Source organism: Notolepis coatsorum (assembly GCF_963971535.1).
Source record: "Notolepis coatsorum genome assembly, chromosome: 19".
Lineage (NCBI taxonomy): Eukaryota > Metazoa > Chordata > Actinopteri > Aulopiformes > Paralepididae > Notolepis > Notolepis coatsorum.
The window spans coordinates 65,709,144-65,723,745 of record NC_140183.1 but is presented as its reverse complement, the minus strand read 5'-3'; the positions used below and the strand labels follow the sequence as shown (position 1 = coordinate 65,723,745).

Below are 14,602 nucleotides of genomic sequence, written 5' to 3'. Positions count from 1 at the left end.
CATGCAAACGTTCAAACGCACACACACTAATAAGCATTGGAGGCTTTTAACCAGGGCCGGACTGGGGAAATCATTCAGGCCAGGAAATATAGTGCGAAATATAGCCCTAGTCGGGCCACTTTTTAAGCGGGGAGTCTGGGGTTCCCCACCAGGATATTTTTGTTACAAAGACTTAATTTCCTGCATTCTGGTGTAGGAATTTTTAAATGCCAGTGTTTGTGATGGTGTCACAAATTATTGTTAAAAAAACAGGCTAGCATATGTATGATTAGCAACAACACTGATTTTGATGGATTTTCGGTTTTTTGTAAGGGTCCCGCCTCCACCAATCACATGCAGCTCCCTTTGTGTGTGTGTGTGTGTGTGTGTGTGTGTGTGTGTGTGTGTGTGTGTGTGTGTGTGTGTGTGTGTGTGTGTGTGTGTGTGTGTGTGTGTGTGTGTGTGTGTGTGTGTGTGTGTGTGTGTGTGTGTGTGTGCGCGTGTGTGTGTGTGTGAGCAAGAGAGAGATAGTTCTCCAACTTGTGTGAGTTGCAGTGATCTCCTGGTTGTTCCCCACCTAGGTTATCTAACTATTGGCCTGGCCTGCTTCTAAGTTCAGTGGCCTGACTGCATTTATTTATATTTTTTCACATCTTATCTGTACAATTATATAGGTTTAAGTAATGTCACATCTTAGCTGTGCAACTATATAGGTTAAAGTAATGTTGCATCTTACCTGTACAACTGTATAGGTTAAAATAATGTTTCATCTGTCTGTGTTTGTTTGTTCAGTGTTATGTAGGTGTTGGAATGCAACCTTCTTTTTTCAGGGGGGTTTCTGTTATTATAGGTTTCTGTGTTCTGTGTATTATTGTTTTGTGTCAGTATAATTGTTCTTCCTCCAATATCATGGGACAGATGGACCAAACCTCTCGGGATCTGCATGCTTCGATCCTTGCTTGGCCGCATTGGTATGTTATAGGGCTGACCCCTATTAGTCGATTAGTCGGTCGAAAGAAGCAGTAGTCGACTGGCCAACCTCTTAGTCGAATATATATAAAAAAAAAATTTTTTTTTTTTTTTTCATTCTTTCCAAAAGAAAAGAGGCCTAGAAGCATGGCGAATGCTAATGGAACGCATACCAGAAGCTAACTGCCTACGAAAACAGGCACAGAGGCACTGAAAGAGGATTTCACCCATCTAATGAACACACTAGACTAGACAAATATCAAGATGTATCCATCAGTGGACCAATTGCATGCGTTTGCAGAGGACAAGAAGCCTTCAGTCGACTCCTTCAGACATTAAGCACCCCCCACAGCCCAAATGGAATGATACACACAAAAGATATATGAAAAAACAAATTAAATATTCTACTTTTTTTTTTTTTTTTTTTTACCAATAGTCGACTAACGGCACATTTTGGTTAATCATAGTCAACCATCCAAATCCTTAGTCGGGGACAGCCCTAGTATGTTATCAGATGCATAGACAATTACGATCATGGCTAAATTAAACGCATTCATATGGAACACAGGGGGGCTAAACATCGTGTCGCCAACATAATCCGCCACACATCATCCATCTAGAGCATTTGACGCTCCTCAAGCCGATCGGGACAAGCGCTCCCCTTGCCAAACATGGAAAAATCAGACCGGGCACTTTAGATCGACGCACAGCCCAAGACACAATGTTTCAAAGGGTGCTCGATACCACCGCCTGGTAGGATGCGGCCGGTATTGCACTTTTGCGATCTCAGACTCATTCCCTATGATAACACCAGGCTCCCTGGATGGATAATGAATGGAAATATCGAATAAAAGAAATAACGATGAAAACCCGACTTTTCTCAGGTTTGGCGCTCAAGCGTCGGCAAGTTAACCAGACTTTATTCGGGTATGGCGTCCATTGAGTTAAAGGACTATTCTTGCCTCTCATCCAGACACAAAACTTTTTCTAGGATTGACTACTTATTCTCGTAATTTGTTTGATAATTTCGATGTCTCGCTGGTTCCCATAGCCCTCTCAGATCACAAAGGGATTTCTTTTACAGCATTGTTTGGCAAGCTAGCCACAAGAGCTCCCAGATGGAGTTTTAACTCATCCTTGCGAAAAAAAATAAGATTTCTGTACTGAATTTTTGAAGATTAACATCGGCATGGTCAAGGACACTAGAGTCCTGTGGAATGCAGTGAAGGGCTTTGTTATAAGTCATGTTACACTTTGTTTCCAATTTGCGTAAATCTCGTTTAAAAAAACAGGTGGAAACACTATATGCAGACCTATACGCCTTACTGCAGACTAACTACAATGAACAAGTGAAGACACAATGCAGGATAGTTAAAAAAGAAATAAACACCATACTTAGACAACACTCAGTTTTTAATACATAGGACGAGGCAAAATTATTACTTTCATGGCTCCAGACTAAGCCGCTTATTGACAATGAAAATACGCTCAAATAATAAATTCTCGGATATCCACTCAATCAGGACACAACAAGGAGCAGTCACCACTGACTCAAAAAAGATTAATGACACTTTTAGAGAATTCAATTCACAACTGTATAGCTCAGAGGTCAACTTTGATCATTCCAATCCATTTGAAACATTTATTGATGGTCTTAAAATACCAAAATTATCCAAGGAAGAGGCTGGGGAATTGGGGAGATCAATCACTCTTGTAGAACTCAGACAATTGCTGAAATGCAGAGGGGTAAGGTACCAGGCTGGGATGGGATCCCGCCTGAGTTTTACTTAGCATTCTGGGACCAGTTGGGCCCATTGCTGTTCGAGATGATTGAACATGCCATTAAACAGGGGGGATTCTCGAGAGATGTTAACATGGCCTTGATCTCTTGTTACTTAAAAAAGACAAGTACCCCAATGACTGTGGTAGCTATAGGCCCCCCCGAGTCTTCTCTGGCCGATCTTACATTTTTTGGCAAAGTATTAGCCTGTCGTCTGCAGAAGTATATGACGGTTCTGGTACACTGATCAGACCGGATTTATTCAAGGTTGATTAGCCGCAGATAATTTTAGCAGATTATTACATGTAATTGACAACAGTAAGAACAATACAATTCCGGCCACGGTTCTGTCTCTGGATGCCATGAAGGCATTCGATAGACTAGTCTGGTCATATCTCTGGATGGTACTGGAGGCCATGGGACTTGGAAAACAATTTATACACATGATTAAGGTTCTCTATGCCTCACCCTCAGCAATAATAATGGGGGAAAATTATGCGCCACACTCTTCCCGGTGTCTAGACCTTCCAGACATGGTTGTCCTCTGAGCCCCGGACTATTTGCGTTTTCCCTCGAACCATTAGCCCAATTCATTAGACAATCAGAAGAAATCGCGCCTATAATAATCAATGAGACACCACACAAAATTGCTGTATGCGGATGACTTACTAATTTAAATTTAACTTTACAGGTACATGTAAAAAATACACCAGGACCTGGATAGATGGTCGAGCCTTCCTAATTCGTTACAGGCCCGAGCATCCATAATTAAAATGAACATACTACCTAGGATACATTTTGTCAGTTCAATGCTCCCCCTGCCTCCTCCTGAATAGACCACTTGCGTAAGATTCAAACTATGATATCTAAATTCATTTGTAATAACAAACGCCCGAAAATCAAAAGAACTACCACTCAATTTAGCAATCCCGGATTTTAAGTTATATTTCTGGTCCTTCTCGCTGAGGCCCCTGACAAACTGGCTTGACCCTGAAATTGCTGTCTTGGCGCTCCTTAGAAGCAGCAGCGGTCTCACCACAAAGACTACAGGATGTAGTATACTCCACTATCCCTATATCAAATTGATTCAAACGTGGCATAATGGAGAGAGGTCCTGTGACCTCTCCAATTTTTCATTGTGTTGGGCACAAACCTGTTAATATTCCTCAATGGGAGAGGAGGGGAGTTCATACTCTGGAAGATATATATGATAAAAACGGTCTTTGAGCATTTCAGGACCTAAAAGTTATGATATACCTGGCGAATCATTCTTCCTTTACCTACAACTAAGGTCGGCGCTCAGGGCCCACGGTGTAGCGTGGGCTCAGGTGTTGCACCCACACCCCTTTGTCAGGCTTATTGGTGACAGGACAACCACAAGAGGGTTTGTCTCAGATTTTTATACATGTTTAATCAAATCCACATAAAAATGTAACATTAGATACAGTCTGGCGAGGGGACATCCCAGGGTTAGACCCTGAGTTTGACTGGGACGTCGTTTGGACAAATGTTATATTAGCCTCCCGCAAACCTAATCACCAACAAATACATCTTAATTATATACGTGTGAGATAGGACGTATCTCACACCTAGGAAGCTGTTTGCTATGGGACTAGTGGCCGATTCCCAAAGCACTGTATGCTCTCTAAGAGCCACCGGCACGTATAAGCATATGTTCTGGGATTGCCCACCAGTAACCCATTTTTGGAAATCTATAGCAACTAAACTCTCAAACATCTGTAATATATCAATTCCACTCACGGCAGCAACATTACTTCTAAATAGGGATGTCCGATATTATCGGCCTACCGATATTATCGGCCGATATTGGCATTCAAATGTAATATCAGAAATGATCGGTATCGTTTATAAAAAAAAAAAAGGAAAAAACATCCCTACTTCTAAACGATATATCTTTACTACCAACATCCATACAACAGAAACAAATTATTCTGGCAGGCGTTACAGCAGCCAAAAAGCTGATTGCAATGAGATGGAAATAACTAGAGACTCAGTAATTAACTGGTCCCTGACATTGCTGGATGTTATTTATTTGGAGATCTCAACTGCTCGTGTGGTTGGAGTGGGACAGGCCAGCATTGAGCTGTAGGTCGCAGCGGCAGAGAAGATTAAGACCACCATATAGCGGCTGAGCGGTCTGGGGTGGGAGTGGGGGAGGAAATGTCTTTTGTGGTGTCTGTGGTAATATAATTTGTTTTTAATAATTTGTCATTTGTTTTTATTTTTAGGTTCTGTATTTATAATTGTTGTGATTCTACTGTCATTATTGTTATTATTGTCATGTGAAGTCATGTCTATTATGATTAGTATTGTATTGTGTGGTGTCTTGTTTTATATTTCATGTAAAAAAAAAAAAAGGAGAAATTTAAAGATTTGATCATAAAAAAAGTACAGACGTATAGACAGACACTGTCACATACTGTTTCAAGCCCTTCAGGCTTACAAATGCGTATAAATGTAGTAACTTACCGAGTCCTTTGAAGGCTTGGACTTGACAGGGCTCCTTAAAGATCACCTACAACACCACACATAAGCGGTTAAAGGCCAAATCACGGATCCAAATGCACACAAAAGAGACAGCCCCACCACAAAAACAAAGCATGCAACAGCTAAACATGAGTTTGAAAATGTATATTGAAGCCATGAAAATGTTTGCTTACATTTGTCATGTCAGTAAACAAACCGTAACACGTGCCTAAATAATATACTGTAGACCTAAAAGCCGTGTACCCATTTCCTAGTCAAACTCCCCAACAATCTTTATGAATGTACCCAAATGGTTAAAATAATTTCCAGATTGCCCACACTGGATTCTACCTACTGTACTACCTACTATTGCAGCCGTCAAGGGACATGATATTTTGCCTAAATCCTGGGAATCCTCACCTTTAGTTGACCCCTCCCCTCTGCCTTCTCGACCTCTGCTGAGGTCACTTTAATGGTCTTCCTGGCAGCAGAAGACAGCATAGCCACTTCCTCCTCAAAGTCCACCTTATCAGCATGGGCATGTTTCTGAACACACCAGAACACCATGAGGAACCATGTTATGTGCGCATTAACACACACACACCAGAACACCATGAGGAACCATGTTATGTGCTCATTAACATACACACACACACACACACACCAGAACACCATGAGGAACCATGTTATGTGCTCATTAACACACACACCAGAACACCATGAGGAACCATGTTATATGCTCATTAACTCATTCCCTGCCAACAACGAGTTTACTCGTTATTGGGCGCCATGCGCTGAACGCCAACAACGAGTAAACTCGTTATTTGGTCCGTTTCTTTTTTTCTATTTTAATATTCTATTCAATATGTTGCCGTTAACACATCCTGCGCCAAAAACGAGTTTACTCGTTATTGCCCGCCAATCTAATAACGCCAACAACGAGTTTACTAGTTTTTAATGATAGTTATTTCCTTTATTCGCTATTGGCATTCATAATTCATCCAGGAAGGCTCCGGGAGCCAGCTGGACTCTGTCTGATATTGCAACGCCTCAATACTGCCGCCTGGTGGATTTCGGGCGAGTTGCACTCCACTCTAAACCGGATGTGGCGCTCTGTGCATCGGGGAAAAAGTTCCGGCAGAGCTATCTTGTTACGTGGATCTAGACAAACACCTCGAGTGCATTGGATCGCTTTCGAGACGCAAGAATCAATATGCTTTCGGCGTTTATTGCGTCGTACAAACGGAAAATGGATCTAGCAGATCGAAATCAAATTATTGGAATTTTTTTTCTCCAGACTCATCGACCACAGGTAAGAGGAATCTAACGTTAATTCCAGCTCGATTGTGCATTTATTTCATTGCAATCCATCTGATCAACGTATGATGTCGTACTAAAGAAAGCCGTTACTGACACTCAAGGAATCATAAATGACCCCCCACCCCCCTTTCCTTCACGCATGATGGAGCATAATGTATACCGAGCATATGCATTTGAAATTTTGTATATAGCGTGTATAGGAACGAAACGCCAATCGATTATGTATAATATGCGTCGGGGCCTATAACTCGCGTTCTAGGAATTGCTGCTCTACACTATAAAAAAATGCTTATATTCACGACGGTACTAACACGACAATATATGAATGGCAAAATATAACGTTCCCACATCCAGAATGATAGATACCCGATGTTGAATGGGCCATAGTAATGTCGATATAGCTATAATATTTAAAAAGTTATAGCCCTGCAAAGAAGGTGAGCGACTCCATAGGGTTACATCACTGGCAGAAAGTGGTATAAGATGGGCAAACTGCGTGGCAGACAATGTGTTAAAAGACATACTGGGACCCAGAGGGTGCAGTACCGGCCAGATCCTGCCAGGTGGCAGTGTCGAGAGTGCAGTAAACCCTGTTCCAGACCCTGTGTTACACTCAAATCCCTCCGGGCGCTAAATTTAGACGGAGCCAAGTAAATCGCTTCATCCGACCACTTCGAAACGCATCTGGCACACTCGATCAGTTGTGCCAAATTATGTCCGGGACCAGATGGACACCAATACTGGAAATCGCGATCAGACAATTGGAATCTTTTTTTTTGGAATACCCCCGACCAAAGGTAAGGACTATCTGACCTCAATTTCAGCTTGATATCGATCCAGCTGACAGCATCTGTAGTGTTCAACACGAATGCCGTTACTGGCCATCAAAGCATGATGATACATAATACCTAGGGTTGGGCACAGAGAACCGGTTCCAATAGGAACCGGTTCCTAACTTCCGGTTCCGGAACCGTTAAGAAGATGTTTGCATTTCGATTCTTAAATTAATTTGTTAATTAATACCCTAGTTACAGTACAGCAACCAAATTAAACGATCAAGTCAACTGACAATGTGAATAGTATGAAAAAAATAAAGGATTTTATAAATAAAAATTCTCCTGCGAAATAAGCTGTGACCTGTTTTGACGTGCACCTCAAAGAATCGGAATCGAGAATCGTTTAGAACAGGAATCGAAACGGAGAATCGGAATCGTTCAAATCCAAACGATGCCCAACCCTAATAATACCTATTATATACATTTGATTTTGAAATAGTAGCGTGTCCAGGGATGAAACGCCAATGCTTTTAGTCAAATTCATGTTGCGCCCTATAACTCAGCCTACCAGGAATTAGCCCGGATCACTCCGAAACTATACTTATATTCACCACGGGATAACACACGAACTTATTAATGAAAAAAATTATTCTTTTTTGCACAGGACAGAAGATAGTTAGTCAAATGAAGACAATAGTATTGTATCCATAGCTATAATATAGAATATAGATATAGCTCTACAAACAAGGTGACGCACTCCTATCTTTTAAAGCGTGGCCTAACTAGAACAGGATAAGTATAATAGCTGGCAGTGAATGAGTTAACACACCAATTGACAACTGAGACACATACATAGGAACCATCACTCACCAAATGACAACAGAGGAACCATCACACTCACCAAATGACAACAGAGGAACCATCACACTCACCAAGTATCTGAAGCAGTGTTTCCAGCCCTTGACATGGGCCAGCATGTCATGCTGTAAGCGGGTCACGGCGCAGAGCTTACACTGGTAGTGAGGAGGGACAGATTTGCTGGGGCTACGGTATTCCCAAACATAGCGCAGGCCTGTGGAGACACACGGAACATTCTGATGAGTGCTTCAGCGCGGATGATGAGTGTATGTGAGGAACTGGCTTTGCTGCTTACCAAGAACAGGCTCAGTGACGCCTTTCAGAAGATTGGTGAGAGAAGCAAGAAAACGGACGGATGTTCCTTTATTGTAGACTGAGAAAACACAACAGCAATTAGCAGAAAGCTAAACGATAGTCACTAAACTAAAGCCTTACAAGTGGACAAGTGAAACCCCAAGGTTCACGTCCAACCAACTAACCTCCACACAGCCTATGGCTGAGGAGCCTCATCTATAAAGGCAGACATTGCGTCATTACAAATGTGATTGTGCTTTTATACAAACTAGAAGGTCAGAAGGCCAGTTAAATCAGGCCTGGATGTTATAGGTCCTTTATTCGCTGAACAACTGTTAGAAACACAACCTCCTCATGAGTGCTCGTTACGCCCTGGAGGGAACAGTGGCAGCAGTAGTTCTCTGCCAACCTTCACATAGCCCAGAGCTGGGCCGCAGGACTACAACTCCCATGAGGCACTGCTTCTCACCATGCCCATCCACCTCTGTGGATACCGATGAGGCAGCTCAGCTGTCAAAGACTGATGAAACACCTGCATGATTCAATGTAATCTGATAAGCAGGGAGAGGAGAGTTCACTACAATTTAGGAGCATGGAGTGGATCATTAGCCACTCACTCAAGTAAGGCCAGTATAATACAGGCCTCAAGAGTGGAGAAAAGAGAATACTGCATTCAGCAGTGTTTTTAAAATGTTTATGAAACAGAAAAAAGATAGATAGATGTTCACACAACTACCGCCCAGCACAAAGTGCCCTGCAGTGAGAGGGTCTTCAGCAAGCAGCACTCCAACAGATGCATGAAGACACCAACGATGTCTAGTCCTTATAAACCCTGGTCCAAGTGCTCTCGCCACTAAAGCTGCCAGGTACAAAAGAAGCTAGAGATGCCGGCCATTGCTGAAGCATCGTTCTGTAAGGATCCGTTGTAATTTCTAACGTTGTTCAGTTCATAGCTCAGAACCATTGAAAATGAAACCGGTTTAGCTAAATATTTTAGCAAGACCTTGGAAAATACTCTTCAAGAGTACATCTGAGCCGTGAAGAACACTGAGCCCCCGGACAGCCCGATGTCGAACCACAACTCAGAGAGTGAATCTCAAGGGTGGTGAACATGCCACCGCCACCGCCATCAAGCACTCGCCAAGGGCTCAGCTGCCAACTCCCATCATCAGCAGCATGGTACTGTGTGGAGCCAGGACTTACCTATGTTAGTGGTTTGCTGCTGCCTTTTCTGTCAGTGGAAGGGAGACACATATAGGCATTAGTGACGGGATGAGACTAGTCCTCCACACTCAACAGGCTATGGAGGAATGTTAGATACATCCTCCATATTCCCTTGGAAAAAGACAGGGGCACATCACAGAGATGTGTCTTTACAGTAGTGTAAAACGTAAAGTAAAACTAAGTAGCCCTTGATAGAGCCAAAGGTTGAGACCAATTATGTAATGTTCATTAAATCAATACCACATGAGGCAAAGCCACTATCCATAGAGTTGAGGTTGGTGGCTCACAATCTGATGCCAAATCGATCAGTTGTGGGGTCCCGCAAGGGAGCGTCTTAGGACCACTCTTGTTGTACATAAATGATATACATTATATACCATTTGCTCAAGTCATTTATTTATGTATGCTGATGATTCTGCCTTGATGGTTTCTCATAAGAATTCAGTATAAATTGGCTCTCTGATAACAAGCTCTCCATACATCTTGGCAAAACACCCAGGCTTAACAAAGCACAGGTAATACCGTCATATCAACCAAGAGCTCTGTGAATTTCTTGGGCTGTATGTGTGATGACATCTTAAAGAGGGGAAAGCTTGGCCATGAAAGTGTTCGGGAAGGTAAACTCCAGAACAAAATGGTCAGTTTCATTTGTAGGAGGATAAATACTGCCTTAGGATACTAGCAACAAGCTCAGTCCAGTTAGGGCTGGGAGGTGTACAGAATATGAAGGTGTACCATCATGCAACGGGATGGTAAGAAAATAGACAGTTTTGATTGAATGACAGCACCATTACAATTGTATTACCGCACCGTTAGCCTAGCTTAGTGTCATTCACTGCAAGTAGGTGTGCCAGTGTAGCCTAGTTCCCAACAGTCACTCCAAATACAACTTCAAAACTTTGCTGTAAACATGTTGTGACCTGTGTATTTACCACGTGAAAAACATCTGCTGCCTTGGCACAGTGGTTTCACGCATCACCTCTGAAAGCCCTGTTCAAGGAAAGCGTGTCTTGTCGCTAGCTACAAGTCACATTGCCTTTATCCTTTATTGACGGAAGTTAGAAGGGGAGGGGTGATGCGTGAAATCACTGTGCCCAGACAGCAGTGGTTCGACAAAAAAAACTAAAATGTCTCCACGTGGTAAATACACAGGTCACGACATGTTTAAAGGAAAGTTTGAAAGGAGAGTTGTATTTGGAGTGTTGGGAACTAAGCTACACTGGCACACATAGTTCCATTAAATGACACTAAGCTAGGCTAACGGTGTGGCTGTTCCCTAAGCCTAATGCATGCACAGAGAAGAAAAGGGTATGCATCTGCTTGTCTAACTCCAGGGTAGATGGCAAATAAGCTAATTTTCCAAAAAGTTGGCGTGCTCTTTTAAGGTCTCCTGAGCACGGTATGAACTTGGAAAGTCAGCCTTTTGTTTTAATGACCCAGTTTCTTGGAATGAGCTTCAACAAAAATGTGCCACTAACTTATGGACAATTTTATATTATGATGGTAAACCTCCCTGCGTCAGTATGTAACAGTTTTATTATTTATTATTATTTTAGCTTTGTGTGCTTTTTTCCCCTCACCCCCCAATTTTGTTGTTATACCAATTCTCCCCTGGTCGTTGTGCTGCCCTACTGTTGGTCTGGGAAAGGATGTAGACTATACCACATGCTGCCCTACTGTTGGTCTGGGGAAGGATGTAGACTATACCACATGCTGCCCTACTGTTGGTCTGGGGAAGGATGTAGTGTAGATGTAGACTACTACATGCTGCCCTACTGTTGGTCTGGGGAAGGATGTAGTGTAGATGTAGACTACGTACTACATGCTGCCCTACTGTTGGTCTGGGAAAGGATGTAGAATACCACATGCTGCCCTACTGTTGGTCTGGGAAAGGATGTAGTGTAGATGTAGACTACTACATGCTGCCCTACTGTTGGTCTGGGGAAGGATGTAGTGTAGATGTAGACTACGTAATACATGCTGCCCTACTGTTGGTCTGGGAAAGGATGTAGAATACCACATGCTGCCCTACTGTTGGTCTGGGGAAGGATGTAGTAGACGACCAGCTCAAACACACCAGCCGTGCACACAGGCACTCACAGGTTCCGCGTGAGGCCAGGCACACAAGTCCAACTTTAGAGCGGGTAAAAGTGCACGGAGGAAGGCACATTTAGCTGTACAACAGCTGTAATGCCTAGTCTATTGTGAAGTCAGTCCCTGTTTGAAGATTTTTTTTAAATGTCCAGTTCCAGTGTTCTATTGTCCATTTTGCATGTATAACCAGTTATTATATAATTAATTAGAATGTTAGAATTCATTTTAGAATGATGAATTGATCAGTGTGACTATACTTCTGAAAAAGTATAGTAATACGGTTTATTTGTATTGGGAAAGATGGACACATTAGCTGGTTGAACAACATCTATATGTGTGGTAATAATGCAGATATTGAGTGTATTCTGTGAACAAGCGGGTGGCGCACACTTCTAAATCCAACCAAAGCGGATCGCTTCCAGCCCGAGAGTCGCACGGCCGGTGGGCACAGCTACGTCCGTTAACATGGGAGCGAAAGTGAAGCACTGGCCCGCGCACGGCTGGTGTGTCTGGGCTGTGCCACATGCTGCCCTACCGTCGGTCTGGGGAGAGTGTAGACTACCACAGGCTGCCCTACTGTGTCGGTCTGGGGAGGATGTAGACTACCACATGCTGCCCTACTGTGTCGGTCTGGGGAGGATGTAGACTACCACATGCTGCCCTACTGTTGGTCTGGGGAGAGTGTAGACTACCACATGCTGCCCTACTGTGTCGGTCTGGGGAGAGTGTAGACTACCACATGCTGCCCTACTGTTGGTCTGGGGAGAGTGTAGACTACCACAGGCTGCCCTACTGTGTCGGTCTGGGGAGGATGTAGACTACCACATGCTGCCCTACTGTGTCGGTCTGGGGAGGATGTAGACTACCACATGCTGCCCTACTGTTGGTCTGGGGAGAGTGTAGACTACCACATGCTGCCCTACTGCGTCGGTCTGGGGAGAGTGTAGACTACCACATGCTGCCCTACTGCTGGTCTGGGGAGAGTGTAGACTACCACATGCTGCCCTACTGTGTCGGTCTGGGGAGAGTGTAGACTACCACATGCTGCCCTACTGTGTCGGTCTGGGGAGAGTGTAGACTACCACATGCTGCCCTACTGTGTCGGTCTGGGGAGGATGTAGACTACCGCATGCTGCCCATCAGTTGGTCTGGGGAGAGTGTAGACTACCACATGCTGCCCTACTGTGTCGGTCTGGGGAGGATGTAGACTACCACATGCTGCCCATCAGTTGGTCTGGGGAGGGTGTACCAGTAGACTTTCACATGGCTCATCCGATACACGTGGAGTCAACAGACGCTTCTTTTCACCAGACAGCGAGGAGTTTCACTGGGAGATCGTAACACGAACAGAGGTTAACACTGGAGAGATACCCTCCCTGCTGGCTGACCTGACCGACCAGTAAGGAGTCGCTATTGCAACGACCGGGACTCATACCCCACCGGCTTCCCACCCACTAACACTGCCAATTATGTTTTGTAGGGATGACTGAGCATTGAAAATGAAGACCAACGCTCAATTGCATTTCAGAGTGCTAAATAAAGGTTGAATGAATGAAAAGGTAGGCTCATGTGTGTGTGACAGAACTCAATAATAGATCATGTTAATTAATATTAATGTTAAGATAATTCCTTTAGGGTGCAAGCCACTTCAAGGCTGCTTTTTGAAAGGGTGGGAACTTACCTTGGCAGCTCCATTGGCATTCTTAAATGTATTCTGTAGTGGTTGTGCACCACCTTGGTCATTTGTTCTGGGAGGGTGAAGCACATTAGGTTCATACTCCATTCTTGACTGTGGGGAAAACATGGAAGACCGATCTGTAAAGGACACATACGATAAGAGATTAGATAAGATATTCCTTTATTGATCCTCTTTGGGAAATCCGGGCATCATAGCAGCATGGGGGGGGGCGGGGGGGTGTACAGTTATGGGCATTGTAATAGTAGAAAGACACAAAAAGTACAAATAAACAGTGTAAGTAAGCAATATAAGAATATGAGAAAAGTAAACAATCAAAAGGTGCAGATAAGGTTCTGTATGCCCCCAGTTATATTATATGTTACAATAAAAATGGACAATAAAGAATTCAAATCTGAATATATAGGCTACTATAGAAGTAAACACACTGTGCAGTAGGGCTGGGCGATAAAACGATAATTATCGCGATATATTTTAATAATCGATAGAGGGGAAAAAATATAATTTTTTTTTTACCTGCAACAGGGCAGTGGACAGACTTGTCTTTCTTGCCTGCAACTTAAAGTAATGGCTTTGCTTGTCCAAATGACAATACTGACCAAATTGAGATTTATTTTTGTTTGCTTTCTAATTTAAAATACAGTTTGAAACCGTCTGTACAGTGCACAGTAGGCTATCGGCTATGTGTGCTAGCAGAGCTAGTCTCCAGTCACGAGTCACGGTGCACATGTGCGGTGGTTTGTCCACCAAAAAAGCACCAAAAGATAGAAAAGATACTAGCAGAGCCAGAACTGTTCAACTCCCTTGGAGCCACAGCCAGCAGAGAAGCCTGTTTACTTTAGCTTTCAAACCAGCTGCAGCCTGAGAACTGGAGTGTGAGGGGCTGTAACACTAAAGATGGCGGCAACGACAAAGAATTGCTGCAAAATAAACATACTGTTGTTTATATACATTTATATATATATATATATGACATTATCATATTGTTATCGCGATATCATTTTTGGCCATATCGCCCAGCCCTACTGTGCAGTATACACAAGGTACCCTAACTGGCATGATATACGCTATACGTTGCAGGTTTGGTGGACTCGCCAAACAAACTCAACCCAGAACTCGCATCGG

At 43.3% G+C, this 14,602-nt stretch overlaps 1 protein-coding gene across 3 annotated transcripts in view; it reads right to left on the bottom strand.

Annotated features, from left to right (window-relative positions):
* LOC311246183 (uncharacterized protein) overlaps positions 1–14,602 on the bottom strand; it is a 32,491-nt gene that overhangs the window by 16,329 nt on the left and 1,560 nt on the right. For all 3 annotated transcript variants that reach the window (XM_084336302.1, XM_084336300.1, XM_084336301.1), the window contains exons 2-7: positions 13,463–13,596; positions 9,667–9,694; positions 8,465–8,542; positions 8,244–8,383; positions 5,636–5,761; positions 5,219–5,264 (exon numbers count right to left, since the gene is read on the bottom strand). In XM_084336302.1, the coding sequence (XP_084192428.1) occupies positions 5,219–5,264; positions 5,636–5,761; positions 8,244–8,383; positions 8,465–8,542; positions 9,667–9,694; positions 13,463–13,585 (541 nt within the window). In that variant the 5' untranslated portion in view covers positions 13,586–13,596. The remainder of the gene's footprint in view (positions 1–5,218; positions 5,265–5,635; positions 5,762–8,243; positions 8,384–8,464; positions 8,543–9,666; positions 9,695–13,462; positions 13,597–14,602) is intronic.